The sequence below is a fragment of the Callionymus lyra genome, chromosome 2 (genome assembly GCF_982586985.1).
Source record: "Callionymus lyra chromosome 2, fCalLyr1.hap1.1, whole genome shotgun sequence".
Taxonomy (NCBI): Eukaryota; Metazoa; Chordata; class Actinopteri; order Syngnathiformes; family Callionymidae; genus Callionymus; species Callionymus lyra.
In genome coordinates, this window is record NC_141819.1 from 14,869,968 (window position 1) to 14,892,987 (window position 23,020).

The following is a 23,020-nucleotide window of genomic DNA, read 5'->3' on the forward strand; positions in this document are numbered from 1 at the left end:
AAAATTAAATTACAAAACTATCAATTTTTTCCTTAAAATTTCCAATATTAAATAATTATAAATAAATAGACTTTAGACTGTCTTTTATTATCATTGCACAGAAAACAGTGAAACTGGCAACGAAATTTCGTTGCTTGGCAACCTTTAAAAACACAGCAGAGTGAATGTATTTATAAAAAGTATAAATATAAATATTAATAAGTTAAAAATAGCGCAATAAAAAAATTATAAATATAAATAAGTTAGTTATAAGTAAATGACTGCACTTTAAGTTTTCAGTTTGGTCAGGTGAATATAGTGAAGAAAAAAACAGTTTTACTGTTGCAATCATTCGTAATTTTTTTTTAAATGTACTGTTTATCTTAATAAAAATGTGTATTAATGTTCATTCTTTCAAATCGTGGAGTCGTGGGTCGGCACTAGGACCCTGCGGAGCGGCCGTCTGGTACTTATGGGGCAGCAGCAGCAGCGGCGCCTCAGAAACATCCTGGAGCCTCGAACTCCATCTCTCTGCTCGAACACAGGTCCCGGGGTTGGGGGTTTGACCCCGACCACCCCACTCTCCACGTGGAGTCCAGGAGCTCCACTTCTACCCAACTTATTTTTAAAGTCCAGATGGCTTCATCCGTGGGCGGGACCGAGGAGGTCCGGGTGTCGGAGCTGACGCCCCTGAAGTTGGGTCTGGTCTGCGTGTTCCTCGCCCTGTGCCTGGACGTGGGAGCCCTGCTGAGCCCGGCCTGGGTCACGGCCGATGACCAGTACTACCTGTCCCTGTGGCAGTCCTGCTGGAAGCCCGTCAGCTCTGCGAAGTGGTTGTGCAACCTCACCCTGACCACCGGTGAGAAGATGATGAAGATGATGATGATGATGATGATGATGATGATGATGATGATGATGATGATGATGATGAACTTATAAATGTATCTTTTTATATAGTTTTTATTGAATATAACTGCAATAATAATTATATATATGATGTCCATTCCTTAGAAATAATCCTACATTATTCCAAAAAGTTACATTTTATTTTAACGTAGATGGTTCTGTTGTAGCCAAAGTAATAATAGTATATATTATTATATTTTATAATGAATTAGATAAACAATGTGATGTGAAATTATTTTTTAAAATTGGATATAATTAATATTATTTTCTTCCCAAGAAAATCTATTAGAGGCAAATTATTTTTAATAATTATAACTTACTTACTTACTTACTTAAGACGTGTATTGTAATTTTCCATGCTATTTACTTATTTCTCAAATCATTTTTAAATCATAATATTTTTCATAACTGTTACTCTTAATAAATCCCTGTTATTTTCTTGAAACTTTAGAATCAATAGAAGACATTTTATGTTTTAATCTCTATCTATTCACCATTCAACCTTTATAACAATGTCCATTCCTTATGAATAATCCCAGATTACTTATTTTATTATGGGTTCTGTAGTTGATAATGTAATTATTTCTTTATTTTTTCATTAATAAACATTTGTATTGTAGGACCTTTATTACCAATATGTCTGGTAAATGGGCTAAACATGCTTTAAAAAAACGTTTAAAAAATGTTGCCTTTGATGTAAAATGATAATTAAACATTGTATATAATAAATTAAGCAACTATCTAATATTATTATTTTCTTCCCCAAAAAATATATTATAACTATTCTAAAATAAAAAAAAACGTTTTTATTTTTTATTTTATTCCTGATACTCTATTGTAATTTTCCATGATATTTTTTTTCTTCTCATGTTTTAATCTTAATATTGAGCATTTGTTATTCTTAATGAAAAACTTTTTTTTGTCCTGAAAAAAACGTATTCCCGAGTGTGTTAAATGTTTGATCCCATTAGAACTAGCTGTTAGAACTTAAACCTAATTGGATGAACTGCTGTTTTCTAAACGGGAACACAGAAGAACTTTTGTAGAGAGCTAGGGCGAGACTTCGGGGTTCCATAAAGCCGGGGTTAATGCTCACTCCTGTAACATAGTCCGACTAAATCATGTGGGAATTCGGTCTGTTCGGATCATTCCAGCTGGGGTTTCATTTGGCCCTTTGTTGCTCGCAAAATGAGCCTTTGTGTTGGGTTCTTCAGTGGCTGGGGAGTGGAGCAATTCAGGGGGTGAACTCCTCAGAGGTCCAGATGCCTTCAGATTAGTTACCCAGGAAACCAGTGAAGCGCCCGGAAAAATGCTACTTTCTGCGATGATGAAGGAATGTCTTTACATTCGCTCATCACTGCTGCTTTATTGCAGCGTGCAAGTGTTAGAATCTCATTTTTTAAGATCGAAACTTACTTATGCAAAGGATTTTTTGGCCCGATGTAGCTGGTGTCCTTTGCTGAATGACCCTAGAAAATAAATGATGAATAAGACCTGCAACAAGAAGAAGAAAGAGCTGAGCCAGAACAAGATGAAAGAAGAGTTGAGCCAGAACAAGCTGAAAGAAGAGTTGAGCCAGAACAAGCTGAATGAAGAGCTGAGCCAGAACAAGATGAAAAAAGAGTTGAGCCAGAACAAGATGAAAGAAGAGCTGAGCCAGAACAAGATGAAAGAAGAGTTGAGCCAGAACAAGATGAATGAAGAGTTGAGCCAGAACAAGATGAATGAAGAGCTGAGCCAGAACAAGATGAAAGAAGAGTTGAGCCAGAACAAGATGAAAGAAGAGCTGAGCCAGAACAAGATGAAAGAAGAGTTGAGCCAGAACAAGATGAATGAAGAGTTGAGCCAGAACAAGATGAATGAGGAGCTGAGCCAGAACAAGATGAATGAAGAGCTGAGCCAGAACAAGATGAAAGAAGAGCTGAGCCAGAACAAGACGAAAGAAGAGCTGAGCCAGAACAAGATGAAAGAAGAGTTGAGCCAGAACAAGATGAAAGAAGAGCTGAGCCAGAACAAGATGGAAGAAGAGTTGAGCCAGAACAAGATGAAAGAAGAGCTGAGCCAGAACAAGATGAAAGAAGAGTTGAGCCAGAACAAGATGAATGAAGAGTTGAGCCAGAACAAGATGAATGAAGAGTTGAGCCAGAACAAGATGAATGAAGAGCTGAGCCAGAACAAGATGAATGAAGAGCTGAGCCAGAACAAGATGAAAGAAGAGCTGAGCCAGAACAAGACGAAAGAAGAGCTGAGCCAGAACAAGATGAAAGAAGAGTTGAGCCAGAACAAGATGAAAGAAGAGCTGAGCCAGAACAAGATGGAAGAAGAGTTGAGCCAGAACAAGATGAAAGAAGAGTTGAGCCAGAACAAGATGAAAGAAGAGCTGAGCCAGAACAAGATGAAAGAAGAGTTGAGCCAGAACAAGATGAATGAAGAGCTGAGCCAGAACAAGATGAATGAAGAGCTGAGCCAGAACAAGATGAAAGAAGAGTTGAGCCAGAACAAGATGAATGAAGAGCTGAGCCAGAACAAGATGAAAAAAGAGCTGAGCCAGAACAAGATGGAAGAAGAGCTGAGCCAGAACAAGACGAAAGAAGAGCTGAGCCAGAACAAGATGAAAGAAGAGTTGAGCCAGAACAAGATGAAAGAAGAGCTGAGCCAGAACAAGATGGAAGAAGAGTTGAGCCAGAACAAGATGAAAGAAGAGTTGAGCCAGAACAAGATGAAAGAAGAGTTGAGCCAGAACAAGATGAAAGAAGAGTTGAGCCAGAACAAGATGAAAGAAGAGTTGAGCCAGAACAAGATGAATGAAGAGCTGAGCCAGAACAAGATGAAAGAAGAGCTGAGCCAGAACAAGATGAAAGAAGAGTTGAGCCAGAACAAGATGAATGAAGAGCTGAGCCAGAACAAGATGAAAAAAGAGCTGAGCCAGAACAAGATGGAAGAAGAGCTGAGCCAGAACAAGATGAAAGAAGAGCTGAGCCAGAACAAGATGAAAGAAGAGTTGAGCCAGAACAAGATGAATGAAGAGCTGAGCCAGAACAAGATGAATGAAGAGCTGAGCCAGAACAAGATGGAAGAAGAGCTGAGCCAGGACAAGATGAATGAAGAGCTGAGCCAGAACAAGATGAAAGAAGAGTTGAGCCAGAACAAGATTTACAAAAAAGAGCTGAGCCAGAACAAGATAAAAGAAGAGCTGAGCCAGAATCAGATTAAAAACAAAAGTTGAGCCAGAACAAGATGAAAAAAGAGCTGAGCCAAGACAAGAATAAAAAAGAGCTGAGCCAGAACAAGATAAAAGAAGAGCCGAGCCAGAACAAAATGAATGAAGAGCTGAGCCAGAACAAGATGAATGAAGAGCTGAGCCAGAACAAGATGAAAAAAGAGCTGAACCAGAACAAGATGGAAGAAGAGCTGAGCCAGAACAAGATGAAAGAAGAGTTGAGCCAGAACAAGATTTACAAAAAAGAGCTGAGCCAGAACAAGATAAAAGAAGAGCTGAGCCAGAATCAGATTAAAAACAAAAGTTGAGCCAGAACAAGATGAAAAAAGAGCTGAGCCAAGACAAGAATAAAAAAGAGCTGAGCCAGAACAAGATAAAAGAAGAGCCGAGCCAGAACAAAATGAATAAAGAGCTGAGCCAGGACAAGATGAAAAAAGAGCTGAGCCAGAACAAGATGGAAGAAGAGCTGAGCCAGAACAAGATGGAAGAAGAGCTGAGCCAGAACAAGATAAAAAAACAAGAGTTGAGCTAGAACAAGATGAAAAAAGAGTTGAGCCAGAACAAAATGAATAAAGAGCTGAGCCAGAACCAGATGAGAAACAAGAGTTGAGCCAGAACAAGATGAAAGAAGAGTTGAGCCAGAACCAGATGAGAAACAAGAGTTGAGCCAGAACAAGATGAAAAAAAAGCTGAGCCAGAACAAGATGAAAAAAGAGCTGAGCCAGAACAAAATGAATAAAGAGCTGAGCCAGAACAAGATGAAAATATTGTCATTCAAGACGATAGAATGAACTCTCATCTTGGACCGTCCACTCTGCTGTGTCATCTTCAAGTCTGGAGTCTGTCTCAGTGGCGTGTTATTGTTATGACCAAACGTTTGCTCTCCATCCCGGGGATGAGTAAGAGTCATGCAGGACCAGTTCGTCTCTCTCGGTCTAAAGTGCATTCTGGTGCCATTAAAACAGTCTCGGCGTCAGCACCAACACACACACACACACACACACACACACACACACACACACACACACACACACACACACACACACACACACACACACACACACACACATACACACACACACACACACACACACACACACACACACACACACACACACACACCCACATACACACACACACACACACACACACACACACACACACACACACACACACACACACGACTCACCGTTTCCTCCGACGGTGCTGGACCGGGTCAATTGATTTAGATGCTGTTTCAAGCTTCAGAACCAAAATGTTGAGTCGATGGAATTCAATACAACAAATAGATGCTCAGATTTAGTTTGATTTCTCAGGCTGTAACCTTTTAAACAAGGTCTATGTCCCATACGAGGACATGATGTTAAAACATGAAGGTCATCACATCAAACATTTATATAGCTTTGATTATAAACCTAAGATGTAAACTCGTCGCCTTAAATAATCCTGTTAGTTGCAACAACAAACACCTGGACAGATGTTCGACGCTGGCTCCACATGGCCCGACAGGTGTGTGTTAATGGCGAGAACACGAGTGCATCTCGTGACAAATCGTCCTCTTTGTTGCTCCCGACGTGTTCCTCGGAATCCTGCGGTGAGTCTCACGTGAGAGTAGCTGCAGGATAGTGGAGATGTTTGTGTGTTTTGTCAGCTCGGTGTGAGGTGGAAGAGGATCGTGGAAGTGACGGGTGGAAAGGTAAAGTTGGAGGCACAAACTAATGAGCCTCCACAAAGTACGTCACAGCTCCATTGAGAGACTTTTAAAACTACAGGGAAATAAGGTGGACTTTTACTACAAAGTAACGGAGGTTTGTTTGGCGACGGAAATTCTATGGACTTTATCTACAGATAAAATTAACACAAGAAACGGTTTTAATTCCAATCGTATAAAAAAAAAAGAGAAAGACTTAAAGAAAAATACAATAAAATATTTAGAAAACTACATTTCTGCCTTAAATAAAATAATATTTGTTTTTCTTACGCTTATACAGACCCATTTAATACTTAAGATTTTTCTCTTTACCACATAATAAACATTGTTCCAGTTTGCGTAAATCTAGCCAATCATAGAAGGCCTGACGCAATATTAACCAATCAGAAGCAAGAAAGGGCGGGTCTATCAAGGAACGAACGACACAATATTAACCAATCAGAAGCAATTTAAAGTTAATTAGAAACACAGTAAGTCTCCTTTGTGTTATGTTATTATTTTATATCAAAACAACGTGTACACTCAAGTACAAGTTGTTATAACATTCTGTATAAATATTTATAATATACTGTAAATAATATATATATTATATAAATATTTATTATAACAACTTTTGGTGTGTTTGTTCAATCTGGGCTAATAATTAGATTTTTCGATGCATATTTTTTAAGACCCAATTTTGTTGTACTTGAACGTTAATAGATTGATTAAAAATTATTACCATCATTATTACATAATTAAAGATTTTTAATGATACAAACCATTTTGAAAGTCAAGTTTAACAAAAGGTCCATAACCTTCTTAACATGTACGATGATGACACTGGTTTCATGTAAATCAATTCATCTTTCAACTGCTACACACAGACCTACTCTGATCCGGACCAGAACCCCACCATGAGGCGTAGGCGTAACAGGAAGCTGTTGCACTTGATATGAAGGAGCTGCTGTTCTATTCTGAGCCGTTTCTGGACGTTATCTCGGTCCAGACGCCCTGCAGAGAAAACTCAATCTGCCCCCTACGTCTAAACTCTCTTGAGTTTTGAACAAACAAACAAAAAAAAACCTCTGACCAAACCCACATGGACTGGTCGGTGCTGAGCTCAGATCAGTGTTTTCAAGGAGCCTCTCGACTGATGACACGGTACCGATCCATCCCAGACTCAGAGGAGCCCGTTGCTCATCCCAGCCTCTCCATTATCATCTCAGACATGTTTGTTGATCCAAAGGAGACATTTTGAGCTTTTGTTTATTGACTTTAAATTCTAAATATTGCAAAATAACGGATGATAAAGTAGGATATGTTTTCCAAATACAATCCTTTTGGCATCATGGATCTCACTTAAATACAATTAAAAGAAACTTAATTAATTCCTGCAGCAGGACGTGAGAACAGAGTAACCGCAGCGTCTGTTGCCAAATACAGCATACAAAGATAAAGGCTCTTGTGTCAGTCTCTGGTTTTATCTCCCTGTTTAAAAAGTCTCTCAGTAAAACCTTGTCTCTGACCCACTGCTGTGAAAAAAAAAAGTTTGTTGACTTTCCAGACGTAAAATATCATCTAGAGAAGTTGCCAAATTTACCAAAAACATCTCCTACAGGGCGTCACGTTGTCCCATCATGTTCCTTTCCAGTAACCTTTACTGTTATTGTCTCCTGATAATTCTTGACATCCATAATTTGTTACTTATCTTAGCTTAATCACCAGCATCTTTAAAGGTCACCATAATCTTTGAACCTACTTCTGAAAAAAAATAAACAAAAATAAAAAAGACACGAAAACTAGTGAAGGTCTGATGAAGCTTTGTGAAACAGTGTTATTTTTTTCTAGAGTCCACTAGATGGCGGTCTCTGCACTATTTTTCATATGTTTTGAACAACTGTTCTAATGAAACATCATTTTTAAACTGATGGCACCACCTACTGACCTCTAAACAACATGACACCGCTTCATGAAGCTTTTTGTGCATTAATACTCCAGCAAAACTAAAAATCCAGTTGTTGTTTTTCAAAATAAAACATTTTTAAGACTATAATAATCAATACAACAGAATTTAAATCATTTCTTCACTAATAATCTCTGACTCTACGGCCCGGTATCGAATGGCTCGTGGACCGGTACCGTTGGTTGATCTAGAAAAAAGTAGTAATGATGGAGATTCAAACCCGTCCGGTTATGAGGAAATTTAAATCATATTTAATGCATATTAAATAAGGGGGATCCATTCCTATCGTTTTCTATTAAAAACATGTCTAGATGTTATCGATATCTACTGTTGGAAATGGAACTTAAGAAGAAACTTAAGTACTTCTTGGATTCTGAAAGACTCCACTGGAATAATAAACCGTGTTAGAGCTTCACTCGGTCACAGCGACCATCTCTAAACGTTGTCATAACAGGCTTAATTGAAATGAAAGACAAAACTTTCATCTGATCCTGCTCCACAAAGATCACTTCAGTAGGAACACAGAAGGGTTTTTCCCCGTCAGGAACCGGGACCCTTCATAATATTTAGGACACCAAAGATCTGGTGGTATCAGCATCACTTTCTTATCTCTCGGGAAAAAGTTTGACGACCAGAAGATTCTCGCGGCTCTTCCGTGACACAGATGGAAGAAAACTCAAGGCCGTTGTTTAAAAAAAAAGACGTCTTCAAAAAAGAGGATCACAGGCTGGACCGTAATCACTGGCTTCAGATTTGAATCTTGTATCTCAGCCTCACATCTGTCCCAGGACTGGGATTAATAGTTTGGCTCTTGGTGGAACCTCTGAGCGCTGCCTTCCCTGGCGGAGGTTCTCTCAGACTCACGGCTACAGGATCTGGTCCAAAAAAAGCTGAGATGAGAAGACTCCACTTCCTGCTGTTTCTTGCCGAGGACACTGATAAGGCTGGCGGAGCTGAAGGCACGGCGCTGACCTAGAGATGGTATCTCATCGATGATCTTCTCTGACAACGGCGGGTCACGCCGCCGAGGGAAAGAGTCCCGGGTCAGTCGTCTCGGAAACGGTCACTCCGTCCACGCCGGAGGCGAACTAGGCTCTCCGATGGTCTCGCTCCAACATCCTGTGGTGACAGGGAGCCGTTTTCAAACTCCTGATCCTGCTCCATGTTTGGGCAAAACGGAGTCCATGTTTGTTTACATTCAGGCTGCCGAGGCTCTGGAGCGACGTTCTGCCTGAGACGAGCGTGGGAAGTCTTTTTTAAGAAGCTTACGTTTTGTCACTTTCTCCCTTTTTAATAATCCTCTCCCTTGACAAAGCAGAGTTTTTCTGCCAAAACACTTTTTTATTTCCTACGTCTTTTGTCATAAAGAATAGGAAACAGTCATGAGTTCATGTTGAGGGATAAATGATTTTAAAATATGACACTATGGTGGCACATACCTCTGCCAAGGAGCTAATTTCACATTTCTGCAAACAATTAAATCTTGAATCGTTTGGCTTTCTGCAAAAGTTTAGTTATAGATTCAAGTTTATGCCACCTTAGCATCCCTTGTGTTGTCCCTGGGTCAAGGTGACCCAGAGGCCCAGAAAGAATGGGTTTGTAGTATCCCTTGTGTTGTCTCTGGATCAAGGTGACCTGGATACCCTGAAACAAATGGGTTTGTAGTATCCCTTGTGTTGTCTCTGGGTCAAGGTGACCCGGATACCCTGAAACAAATGTGTTTGTAGTATCCCTTGTGTTGTTTCTGGGTCAAGGTGACCTGGAGGCCTGGAAACAAATGAGTTTGTAGTATCCCTAGTGTTGTCTCTGGGTCAAGGTGACCTGGATACCCTGAAACAAATGGGTTTGTAGTATCCCTTGTGTTGTCTCTGGGTCAAGGTGACCTGGATACCCTGAAACAAATGGGTTTGTAGTATTCCTTTGTTCTCTCTTGGTCAAGGTGACCCAGAGGCCCAGAAAAAAATGTGTTTGTAGTATCCCTTGTGTTGTTTCTGAGTCAAGGTGACCTGGAGACCCTGAAACAAATGTGTTTTTTAGTATCCCTTTTGTTGTCTCTGGGTCAAGGTGACCCGAATTCTCGGAAACAAAAGTGTCTGTAGTATTCTTTTGTTCTCTCTTGGTCAAGGTGACCAAGAGGCCCAGAAACAAATGTGTTTGTAGTATCCCTTGTGTTGTTTCTGGGTCAAGGTGACCTGGAGGCCTGGAAACAAATGTGTTTTTAGTATCCCTTGTGTTGTCTCTGGGTAAAAGTGACCCGAATGCTAGGAAACAAATGTGTTTGTAGTTTCCCTTGTGTTGTCTCTGGGTCAAGGTGACCCGAATGCTCGGAAGCAAATGTGTTTGTAGTATCCCTTGTGTTGTTTCTGGGTCAAGGTGACCTGGAGGCCCAGAAACAAATATTTTTGTAGTTTTCCTTGTGTTGTCTCTGGGTCAAGGTGACCCGAATGCTCGGAAGCAAATGTGTTTGTAGTATCCCTTGTGTTGTTTCTGGGTCAAGGTGACCTGGAGGCCCAGAAACAAATCTGTTTGTAGTATTCCTTGTATTGTCTCTGGGTCAAGGTGACCGGAGGCCTTAAAAAATGTCTTTGTAGTATCCCTCGTGTTGTCTCTGGGTCAAAGTGACCCGAATTCTCTGAAACAAATGGGTTTGTAGTATCCCTTGTGTTGTCTCTGGGTCAAGGTGTGACTACATTTACGTTTCATATATTTTGACGGACAGACAAAATCTCATGACCTTCTTGACAGAGTCTTAAAGCAGTGTTGAGAGAACAATAACAAAGCATTTTGTTACTACATTCACATGGAAAATATTAGTTTTTTTTTATCTAAACGTGTGCTTCACGGAGTTGGCTAGTTTTTACCTGGATTAGCTTGAAGTCAAAAAGTGAGTCGTCAGGTTGTTTGTAAAATGTTAAAAACGAATGGATGATTTTACGTGAAGGAAAGTTGAGAACGCTTCTGATCCAGGATCAGCCTCTGAGGGTAGGAGAACTCATTACCACCTCTTTCACGTTCTGATCTCAAGTCAGAGAGTTGTAAACAGAGACTTTTCTCCACATTTTTCTACCACTTGATCCCAGTTGTTTTTTCGGATTGTTCGCCAACAACAACCCCGAGGTGAGTTCAGTGCAGCAGCTCTCGCTGCCGTGCGAGAATGCGAGCGTGTCCTCTTTCAGAACGTCTCTCCCGCCTGTCAGCGGCGTGGACTCGAGGAGCCTGGATTTAGCGACCTGTGTCACTTGGTGTCTCGCTGTGACTTCATGCCTCTCCTCCCCCCCCCGTCCCCGTTCTGTCCCCCCCAGACTGGCAGAGGGCCACCGTGAACCTGTTCTTATCGGGGGCGGTCATCAACCTGGTGTGCTTCATCATGGCCTTGGTGTCCATGTGCGTCGGCACCGCCGGTCGATGTTGGTGGTCGCTGACCAAGGTCGTGGCTGCCATGCTTTTCAGTGCAGGTATGTACTTTTTTTTGTCTCTCATCACATGGACGTCTGCAGCCTCCAGTAACTGTCTTTAGGGCTGAAGCCTCGCAGCAGGTATTTCCTCATCGAGGTGGATCTCTCTCCGTCTTCTTTGAACTCATGTGTTCGCCCCCCGAGGTCCTCGCTCACGGGGAGTTAATATCCCTGAGCTGACCACGTGAAAAATTCACAAGATGAAAGTAAATCGTAAAATATCCTCGCCGGAACCGAGATGTTTCCTGGTCAGAAGACAAAGTTTAAAAAAATAAAACACCACATCCTGGTGATATATAGTATAGTGGTTGAAGTGGTCGTTCTTGAAGGAGAATCAGAAACTTTTATTGCATTTAACATAAACATAAAATAATAAAAAGATTCATTAAATAAAATACAATATATTCAGATAAAACAAGAGTCATAAAATGGTATATAATTAATGATAAATACGAATATATAAAGATAAGATAAAAAAAAAATATATATATATTTATTATTTGTATGCCATTTTATGGTAATCTCTTATTTTATTTTAATTTATATATATAAATAGAATATAAAATTGTATAATTATATCAAATATATTTTATTATAATTCAATAAATAAATTATATTTTATTATAAATATAGAATAACAAAAGTTATTTTTTCCCATTTGAAAAAAAATAATAAATGTAATAAAAGTAAGATAAAAAAAAAGGAAAAATAAAAATCAGCAGCAAAAGGTAAAAGTTGAACTACTCTCTCCCATGCATGACATTGTGTCAAGTTCGCGAGTGTCACATGACCTCCTAACTGGGGGTCACGTGGGTCAGAAATAGTCTTTTCAAATTAAGCACTGAGAGAAAAAAAAAGCAGAATTTGACAAGAGCATTTATCCAGATTTGTTTACAAATGTACATACATTTACAACATTGCACTTACACTATTCTGACACTAGGGGGAACCAGAAACACTACTAAGATTCCTACGGATTAGGTCTTTAAGATCAAAAGTTTTGTCATTTCACTTAACGTTAATTGGGAAGTTTATAAGAGGAACTTGCCACGACAGCTGTGATGAAAGGAAGATAGTTTCAAGAAAAGTAGCCATTTTTACTTTAAACTTACGCGGAACTATAATTTAAGGGGTTTTCCGGAGCTGTAGCTGGGAAATGATAATAAAAACATTATAAGTAATCGATCCGCTGACCTGTTCTTTCGTCTGCAGTGGTGTTCCAGCTGTGCGGCCTGGTCCTGTTCCCCATCAAGTTCATGGAGACGGTCTCTCTGCGGATCTACCACGAGTTCAACTGGGGCTACGGCCTGGCGTGGGGGTCCACGATCTTCTCCTTCGGGGGCGCCCTCCTCTTCTGCCTGAATCCCAAAATCTACGCAGAGTATTACTGAGCGACGACCAGACCAAGACTCTCGCACGATTCTGCCGAATGGTTTTGCACTTGAGTGCGTATCAGATATCATCCCTTTCAGAACAGAACCCCTCAGCTGAGTCTAACCTCCCTGCTTGAGCCACACAGTTCCTGAGTGCAGGATCCTGATCGAGACGTAACATGAGACACAACAACCCAGATGTACAAAAGAAATCACATAGTTTTTTTTTAAATAAGGGAGGAAACTGGAGCAAGCACAGGAAAAATACTAACTCCATGTATTTTGATTTAAATAAATTAAATAAGATTTCTGTAAAACAGATACAAATATTAAAATAAAACGAGTTACATATCATGCTATATCATTATTACACGTACTATTGGACACATATAAACAAATATTATATTTGAAAATAATTCTAAAAAACATGCATTTAAAGTAACATCTAAAATGTCTGATGTTCTTTTATTTTAAAGATAAAGAAGATGATTTGGAAAAAGTTTATTTATTATACAAAACAATGTATATTTTGATCGTAATTCCTATCAAATTCGTTTTTTTGTTGAAATGATTGGATCTTTTTTTATAGAAATCACAAGTGTCATTTGTAAATAAGTGTTTGTCATTCCTTGTAATGTCACGATAAGAGCAGAGAAAAGCTACATAAAGCATGTTTTCTTAATTCAAGCTCATGTGCTTGGAGCTCCAGCACCGGTGCAGCTCCAGCAGCTCCGATAATCTGCCAGGAACAGATGGAGCCGCTGACTTCATGCCACCGTGAATTATTGGACTAATTCTCCAATCGGAGCGCAGGAGACAAACGACGTGCTGGGCCAGGACTGTCGGGGACTCGGGGGCCCCTCAGAGCAGAGGAAGACGCTCCGTTGACATGATTTCCTGCAGGATGTAAACACAGTGCAGGGCAGAAGCTGAGGAAATTGGACGAGCTCGATGAAGACAAAGTGTCTTCCTCGGCTCCTGGAATCATGTCAGAGGCGATTGGTTTCATGTTTGATTCGATAAAGACGCCGGAAAAAACATGTTCAGAGAACGATAACCTGATCACTCATGGATCTGTTGTGACATGTTGTGTAATAGCATGTGACCAGTGTGTGTGTGTGTGTGTGTGTGTGTGTGTGTGTGTGTGTGGAAGGGTCAAAGTGGGCACAAACCTCCTCATCTTCATCTCCCTGCAGGAAATAATCTCAACATAAGCTTCTTTTTGTCTTTATCTTTCTAGGCAAATACACTGATCGACCATTACATTATGACCACCTGGAAGACATGTGCTTAAACATAACTTCCCAAACTGCAGCTCTTTTATGATCCTATTATTAGTACTTTATTAAGATTATATTTAAGAATTAAAACATGGTTAAACAAGTTATTTTCTATGAACCTTTAATTTGGCCTTTTAGTTCATTCAACTTTTATTCATTCCATTGTTAAATTACCAAAATAGAATTCTTGTTTTTAATTATTAAAAAACAAATTTAAAGGATATATTTTGTTAATGCCGTATTTCACCTTTTTTTTTCGCAAATACTTTTTATTTTTAGTTTATTTAAAGTACATCTTTATATTTTAAATATTCGTTTTTTAATTAAAAAAAAATTCTACTTAGTAAAGACGGCGATGAAAATACTGCAAGTGTTTTCCCCTCAAAGATCTGCAGTGATTTAATTTAATTTCTTGTTCTGAAACACACCCACGCTTCTCTAATTCGACTCTCAGGATATAATTGCCGAGCTGCAGACTAACATCTGGTCATTACGTCTGATCAACGGACATGAAATTAGATTTTTCCAAATGAGCTGCTGGTGAGACAGAAGGAATAATGAACAGGATACTATTTGAGCGGCAGAACATGATTTCGGTGTCAATTGAGCTGCAAAAAAAACTACCAAAAAACCCAACAACTTGAGCTGATAACGTGTGCGGACAAAAGGAAGGTTCAAGTTGATGAAATGTTGTGTAGTTGTCGGCGAGGTGCATGACACTAGTATTTTGTGGTCACGTCTGTATTTGGTTTGATTAGCAGATGTAATAAAAAACACATGTAGAAGTAAATAAAGTTTGGTTTCTGCTGTGAACTTCCATTAGTTTGAACAAGATTGTTGATGAATGTTGTTTACTGGACAAAACAAAGACTTGTTGTCGGATATAATTATGTTTATTCAACCGTCTGTAGCTGAATCGTTATGGAATTTGCTGAAGCATCAGTTTGTTGCTTTTCTTGTAATCATTTACTCCAGTCTGGTCGCACATTTTTTCGGGCGAGAGGCGGGGGACACCCTGGACAGGACTTCAACCATTCACACACATATATACCTACGGTTAATTTCCCATAGTTCCCAATCAACCTCTTTGCGTTTTTGGACTGTGGGAGGAAACCGGAGTGCCCGGAGTAAACCCACGCAACAACAACAGACTCCACACAAGAAAGCTCTGGAGATTAAATCTTGTTTACCATAAACACACCTACTCTGCTGTATTTGGTCAAACATTGAGGTCTGTCACCGCGCGTCATCAATCGCACAAGTCTCCACTTCCAAAGGACTCGCTGTGTAAACAAAGCGGGGTGTGATAACAGCTGGCTGGAGGAGGAGTGAAGCCATTATTAAATCATAATGAACTCTGCTCTCGTAACCTCTCGTTCGCCCAGATTTCAGACGGGGGATAACTTTATAAAGTAATAAGTTCAAAACATGGTCATGATGAGAGACTTACTGCATCTTGGAGAGGAAGACTTCAACATTTGAAACATGGGAGAGAGTTGTAGTTTCACATTCGTTGCGCTCTAAGGCTCAGTAACACATGTTTTAAATAAAGGGAAGATGGCGCTGCGCTGGCAGACGGTCGGCTCACATGATCAGCTCCTTTATTGAGTACAGCAGAGGCGTTTTTTGCACAGAACGTCGACACCTTTACACATAATACGTGGTGCCGCTTGATGCATAGAAGTACCGGGAGTATACTCGAATGCGAAGTGTCGTAGTGTTCTCAGTGAAAGGAGCTCCAATGCAGAGCCAGATACAGTGTATAGTCTACATGTCGCATCCGTCTGACCCTTGAATATCATCGCTTTCTCTTCACTCTGCCGACGGCGAGGTCCAGCGGGCGAAGCAGACGTCGCTTCACTTTTCAAACTCAGGAATGAATTCAGTTGTGTAAACGGGGGCAGTCACCGGTTCCTGCCTGGAATGTTCACAGGTAAAACTCCTTCATAGTCAGACGTCTTGACCTTTTTTTCTTTTTTCTTTTATGTTGCAGCCCAGGTCAGCGTCGAAGTCGCAGCTTGTTATGAGTTCATTTATACATTCGTTTAAGAGTCTCCGACTGTTCCTGGTAGAAGGATTACTATCCGCCGACGGGTCCACGGGTCAAAGTGCACGGGAGTAGTAGCAGGGAGCAGCAGATAAAGAGGGATGGTTGCTCTTCCTCAGCAGGCCGGGGAAAGGTTGGAATACCATTTTGCTTTTTGGGGGGGGCTTCCAGCAGAATCTGGCATGTCGGCTTGGGGGCGTATACCATCCGAGGATTGTCGGCGAGGGGGTGCAGGGCTCAGGAGTAGCGGGGCATCTCGCACTGTTCACAGCGGTTGAGTGCAGGGTGATTAAGGAAAGTACAGCTTTCACAGTTCCAATGAGCCCCCTCGAAGTCCTCGTCGCGCGCCCCCTGAGGTGCCGGCACCGGTTTGGATTTTTGGTCCGATTCTGAAGAAAAACAGTAGAAAAAAAACATTCATTTTTCAGCGAAGAACTCGATAGAAAAAGATCTGATTGTCGTTCACAAGAGGGAACGGCTGTCACTCGACAAAAAACTCTTCTGATGAAAAGAAAATGAATACAAACTTCTGAAGGTCGACTTGAAATAGTTTTTCTCAGTGGTTTCAAATTTCAAAAAACGTCCCAGATTTTTCCTAACGATTGAAGTAAAAGAATAACGAGGAGGACGAGAAAGAAGTGTCATGTTCTGAAAAGACACAAACCTTTCTTCCCGGGCTTGGGCGGCACCACCGGACCCGGCTGGATGTTAGCGTAGAAGCTAACCATCGCTTTTGGGTCAAACTTGCCTGAGGAGGAACGACAGAAGAACATTGAGTCAGTCGATGGTTTCTAAGAGGTTTGACGGAGAACAAATGTGAACGAGGGAGGACAAAGACGAAGAAAGAAAGAAGAAGAAAAGTAATGAAAAAAGAAAAGGAATGAAAAACCCAAACAACTTTTTATACTAAAGTCTTGCTGTGAACTAAACTATTATTTTATATCATGTAGATCTTTTTTCATTTTTTACCGAAATACAAAGTGTTAAAAATAGGAAAAAAAAACATTTAAATACAGGAGCTTTGTTTTATTTCAAATATTATTCGATAACAAAAGCTCAAAATATAAGTATAATAAAATCTAAATGTAGATATAAAAAAGAAAGAAAAACAACAAGAAAATAAAGGCCTTAAAAAATGTTGAAATGAAATACAAACGACTAGTAAATTAAAAGAAATTCCTTTATATTCCAGGATTTCTGTTCTTTAGGTTTGGTGGCTTTGGCTTGTGCTACATTTTAATTGTGCCTTCAGAGACAACAGGCACAAAAAGATGATGACGGTCTTAAACACACACATACACACTCAACATACATTCATTTTTACTCCATATTAAACTTTAAAATACATTAAAATCACGGAAGTTGCTCCTTGTCAGGTTCAGCCAATAGATTTGTATATATATATATATGAGCACAGAAAAAGAACTACAACTTACATTTGTTTAAACTGAATGTGTATGTTTACTTTTCAAATTATTTTTTATTTTGTCATATATAAATTCAATTCAAATTCAACACAATTTGGGATTGGAAAAAGCAACTTAAAAGCGTGTTAAAAAACAACCGTGTAAAAGCAGAGCTTGTTTGGAACGTGCCCTGGAATGTCATCCTTCTTGATCGTCAAGATAAACCTGAGATTTACCGAAAAGGAAATTGAATTTTCGATTGAATAAGTTCCTGCTACAAATGGGTACATTGTAAAGACAGTGAAGAACTTTCAAGACACGGAACAGACGAGGATGTCGTTCACTGTCCATAAACAGACTTCATCATTCAACCCCTTGATCAAACTCCACGACTGCACCAGACTCTTGAACCTTCAATGTGTTTATTCATAGTTGTGTGTTGCTCGTCTACCTTGGGATTGTAGTAAATCTGTTTCCTTCAAGGTGTAGTCGATGTCAATCTGAAGTCGTCGGTTCAAACTCCTCAGTCCGGTCATTTCATCCGTCTGTTGAGCAACAAAATCGAACGTGAAACACAAGCTACAAAGTAGATGTTTATCCATATTTTAATGAAAGACTGTTTTCCAGTCCAGGGACAAGTTTACAGCGACGTACTCGAGGCGTTGACCCGGGGGTGTTGACACGCCGGAAGCGTCTTTGAAGAGCATCGTATTCCATGTTGTTGACCTCCGCTTTCAAGTGCTCCAGCTTCTGCCTCTCCGTCAGAAGTTCCTTCAGCAGACGCTCCATCCGGGCCCTCTGGTGGAGGAGCAGAGCTGGGGACGAGTCAAATAAGAAGTTTATTTCAACAACACAAGGGGCTGAGGAAGGGTCCCATAAAACAACAACCTACTAGTCAGACTATTTTTATTTTTAGAGACAAACTTAATGTAACAATTAGATTTCAGCAGGGGCCACATTTTATACAGGGACTGTTGTGAGGGGCCATCAAGCCAAAATATAGAAGTCAAAGCATAAAATCAAGCTAAAAATATGCCAAAATTGTTATTTCATTGTACTTTTTTAACTTTATTTTATCCGATATACATTTTTTTTTCCAAAATATATTTTTATTCACTTTATTAACCCTCAAGTCATCTCTGGGTCAAGGTGACCCTAAGCCCAGAACACAAAGGTGTTTGAGGTATCCCTTCTGTTGCTTCCGAGGCAAGGTCAAGGCAGCAGTGGAGGTCGTTCACCTTGAACCAGAGACAACACAAGGGATACCACAAAGACATTTGTTTTCAGGCCTTTGGGTCAACTTGACCCTGAGATAACACAAGGGGCAAAAAATACAGAAATACACAAAAGTCCAAAAACCCTATAACCATATTTACAGACTAGTAATGAATGAATTAGTTTACAAATCAAATTGTTATTTTCTACATGACCTTTGGTCTCTTGAGGGCCACATAAATGCAGTAAAAGGGTCAAACTTTGCTCAATCTGCAGTAATAATAACTTACAGTACAGTTTGTGGATCAAAACGACAAATTAAGTGACAAAGATTTTGCGCACAAATATATATTTGTTGTGTTAAACATTACTTATGCCTAAATCTTAAAGTTACATTGTTAACTGTCATAAACACCTTCTAAAAAACGATTTGTTGAACAGCAGGGAACCCTGGGTTGTGATGTCGAGGTAGGAAATGGTGAGACTATTATTGAATATATGCGATAAGATCTTGTGAAGGACAAGCATTGAGATTATACATATGATCAGGCCTTCAAAATAAAAAGACAATATTACATCAGACTCATACTTCCTGTTCAGTGGATGTACACGTTTAGTTTGGCCTTGACTGCTTAAAATATTTGGCCCCTTGTCTGATTAACTTTGACACCACTGACATAGATCATTTATATTCCTTATCTGAATCAGAAACGTTTATTGCCATTGTTGCAAACACAACATGGGATTTTATTGTGGTGTTTTAAAAAAAAATTGAATACAATAACGCACAAAATAAGAAATAGAAAAATATGTCATGGACGCATTTAGGGTTATTTTCACGCAGCTTAATTTAGGGCAAACTAGCATTTCCACAGGTTCCTGATCTCCATCATGAGGCACAGAAAACATTTTAACAACTGAAGAAATTCAATAATATGGCATTAAGTTTTATCTTGACCTTTAAATTATATACTTTATTGAATATTGTTTTGACTGTTTAAGCGCTTTGTGACCCTGGTCTAGAAAAGCGCTATATAAATAAAGATGACTTACTTACTATTAAAGACGCTCTATAAAAGTGTCAACTAATTACATAGTAATAGACACTGAGGCAAATTATTTAGACTCTTTTTTCAGACATAGCAGAACAAAAGTATCGTAAGAATTTGTAGATTATTCGAGGAATTAGTAGACTAGCATCCTCTGTTTATAATATAATAACAAAGAGAACCTGAGAGGCAGCACTATAATCAGAAAGAGCAGCTACCTTGTGTGTAGGCGTAGTCGTCCGACCCTGAACTGGAGCGTCGAGGCATCTGCGGGAACTGACTGGCGATTCCAGGTAAGACCGTTATGGGAAGTATGGGCGGCGGGGCGGCGTTGTGCTCCACGTGGTCGACTATATTGAGCAGGGATTCGGCTTCGGCCACAGGCAGGGAGCTGGCGGGCCTCTGGGGTTGACCCCCCGGGGACATCTTGCTCTTCATCGCGTAGGACGACTGGCCGGGCTGAGGCGACGAGGCGGGTCGAGGCCTCGCTGCGCCGCCGTGCTGCAGGTACAGTCCGTGGTGGAAGTTGGCCGCTCCCGGTACCGCCGACATGGTGACGCCCCTGGAGGGGGAGCCGGGCGAGGGACTGTTGGCCATGTAGATGGCACCTTGTTGGTGCGGGTTGGGTACCGGGGAGTTACTGCGAGGTCGTTGGCCCTCCATCGGGATCTCCATCTGGTTCAGGATCGAGCCCTTGGTGGGGTACGACCGATAGGCTGGCTGAGGCTGCGGCGTCTGCTGGTGATGGTAGGGCACGTTGGGGATGGTGGAGGGGCTTATGGGAAGGAACACGTACGCCTGGTGCTGAGACGGCGGCTGGGCCTGATGCTGCGGGGAACTGTAGGGCGACACATACGTCTGGGTGCTGTAGGGGGACTGCTGATGCTGATACACGGGGGTGCCGGACGAGGACCAGGGTGCTGGCTGCGGGCTCTGAGAGGGCGACGGTCTCATGCAAATGTTGGGGTTGCTGTTATTGGCGTAGTGTCCCGGGGGGATCTGCAGCGCCTGGGGGGCGTTGGGTATACTGTGCGAGAGCTGGACCGAAATGGGGTTCATGGCGTATCGCTGGACCGGGGAGAAGGTGGGAGACATGCCCTGCACGGTGGGCGGGGGCGTCGGGGTGCTGGCCGAGCGGCTCTGATCGTTCATGAAAAACGGATTGTAGCCCGGTGAGGGTGCCATGTTGGCCGGCGCCGACAGGGGCTCGGGGTAGCAGCTGGGCCGCTGCGGGTCGATGTGACTGTCACTGGTGCTGTGCACGAGGGAGCGCCCCCCTCCGGCACCGTTCGCCTTGTTTACCTCGGAGCCTGGGTAGGGCAGACTTATGTGAAGCATATTGTTTCTACTCAGACGCCCCTCGTCTGGACTATGATTGTAGTCTTCATACAGGTATCGGTTACTCTCTTGGGCCAGCAGGTGGCAGCAAAGATCCAGATTATTGTTGTTCTGTGAAAGAGACAAAAATGCTCTTACAAATGTGAATAAAAGTAGCGTTACACAACTCAATAGATCGTTTGAAAGAAAGGGTGAAGCAACAACTACAGAAATCTTCCTGCACAAGAAAATTTAAGTGCTCCTCTGTCAGTGCTAAAAAAACAAAATGCAATTAAAATGTATTTCAAAGAAGAACAAGATCGTCCGCACATCACTATCTGCAACACATTAGCAGCATTAAAAAAAAAAGCAACATCTGAAACCATAATAGCTGTTTTGTTTTCACAAGCACATTATAAAGATCAATAGCCTCGCGCTAAAACCTATAAAAGAAAAGCGTTAGCCTCAGGAAACCACCCCACCTATTTGTACGTGATGGACTGAAAACGGGAATAATTTTCAGTGGTAAACCACCAATAGAAGCACTTACTGAGCCTGCCAGCAAACAAGTCTCCTGATGCTCAGAAAAGAAGGAAATTCAACAACCTTGATTATCAAATAAAAATGGTGGTGAAGAAAATGAGAAAAACATTCGCTAATTTGTTATTTGAGTAGACCATGAGAAACAGCAGAAGATCTAAATGTTTTGTGGTTTCAAAGTCTTTAGGTTGAAAACATGAAGTAAGAGAGTACGAAAGTTTGTAACATAGCACGGGTGAATAAAGGATTCAAGACCATACAAGAAAGTCACTTAGTTTGAAAAGAGCTCCTTGATTTCTGCAGGTAAAGAGAGCAGATAAGAAAACAAAAAGATAGACGTTACATTTTCATATTAAATATTAGTAAAGCAATACTTGTACCTTGCAAAATCACAATTTGTTGGAAAAGAAGAAGTTTTTATTGTCCAAAATGATCACAAAAAACAAGTCTGAAAATCTATTAAACTAATGCAATGACAGACTTTCTGCCTATCGGCTTAAGGGCTCGACTATAACAAAGCTATTTTTATTCATCCATACCTGCAGGAGGTACTGAGACACCACGGCCTCTGGGATCTCTGGGAATCTCTGCTTGAGGTCCTGCAGGATGTGGTAGTCGAGCTGAGATCCTCCCTGCGCCATCCCGAGCCAACAAACCAAGAGTCACCGAGGCCAAAGCCGCAATAGCCCAAAGCTCCAGCCTCGTCTCATCCCCTGGGCACATAAATATTATATATACATTAGACTGCAGACATGCTTCCACTCTGTCAAAAACACACCATGGCAACCAATAATATTGACAACACATATTGCATAGGACAAGATAAGACACACATGCTAACAGCTGTTAAATAAATACTCTGCAAAAACAACATCAATCCTACATTATGTCAGATCGTTAGAAAGCAGTTTGACAAGCTGCTGTTTGTTTATCCACACTGTTGCACCCAGCAACGACATGCTAACACACAGTTTCGGTATCGGCTAGCTTCTGTACGTGAAACCCTGCAATGGCGAGAGTATATTTAGTCAGTATATACCCGCTTAGCGAGACATTCCTTAAACAATAATCCATGGGGAGTGAGATTTTGCTTGGTTTTGTTCGGCTGCTAATGCTAGCTGGGGCTGCTGGCTGGTCAGCTGTCAGGGGCTGGTGTGTTGATGATATTAGCCACATGCTAACGCTCACCTCGGGTTTCGTGACGTCCTCATGTGGAAGGTCGACGGTGGAGCGACAGGAAGCGACATTAAAATCTAAAAAAAAAAATCTAAAAAAAATCTACGTCTGTTTTGGTCGCATTAAAACAATTAGTTTCACATTCCTGTAGGCCCTTAACTGGTGAAAGCTGCTACCTACTTATCGCGATATGTTTTTTTTTCTCCCGGACCAGGAAGTCGTTCAATCGCACTGCGCATGTGTCGGAGTCAACAGTCGACCATGCTTGTCTGTCTACTCACTTTTTTTTTAAATTTACGGTATCAATATTATGATTAAAAAATAAGTGTTTTGTAATTTTTGCTGCATAAAAGTATTAAAAATATTCTAAGCATTTACTGTTATTTTTTAAAGTTATTGAA

The 23,020-nt window shown here is 40.8% G+C and overlaps 2 protein-coding genes across 2 annotated transcripts; one reads left to right on the forward strand and one right to left on the reverse strand.

Annotated features, from left to right (window-relative positions):
- Window positions 1–506: 506 nt before the first annotated feature.
- tmem47 (transmembrane protein 47) lies at window positions 507–12,726 on the forward strand. Its single transcript, XM_087783641.1, has 3 exons — window positions 507–838; window positions 11,064–11,216; window positions 12,429–12,726. The coding sequence occupies exons 1-3, from the start codon at window positions 616–618 to the stop codon at window positions 12,605–12,607; spliced, it is 555 nt and encodes a 184-aa protein (XP_087639767.1). The 5' UTR covers window positions 507–615; the 3' UTR covers window positions 12,608–12,726.
- Window positions 12,727–15,448: 2,722 nt separating this feature from the next.
- tab3 (TGF-beta activated kinase 1 (MAP3K7) binding protein 3) lies at window positions 15,449–22,808 on the reverse strand. Its single transcript, XM_087783642.1, has 7 exons — window positions 22,632–22,808; window positions 21,983–22,156; window positions 19,805–21,035; window positions 17,977–18,137; window positions 17,774–17,867; window positions 16,581–16,664; window positions 15,449–16,305 (listed from the first exon to the last, which is right to left on the reverse strand). The coding sequence occupies exons 2-7, from the start codon at window positions 22,082–22,084 to the stop codon at window positions 16,154–16,156; spliced, it is 1,824 nt and encodes a 607-aa protein (XP_087639768.1). The 5' UTR covers window positions 22,085–22,156; window positions 22,632–22,808; the 3' UTR covers window positions 15,449–16,153.
- Between the last annotated feature and the right edge of the window lie 212 nt (window positions 22,809–23,020).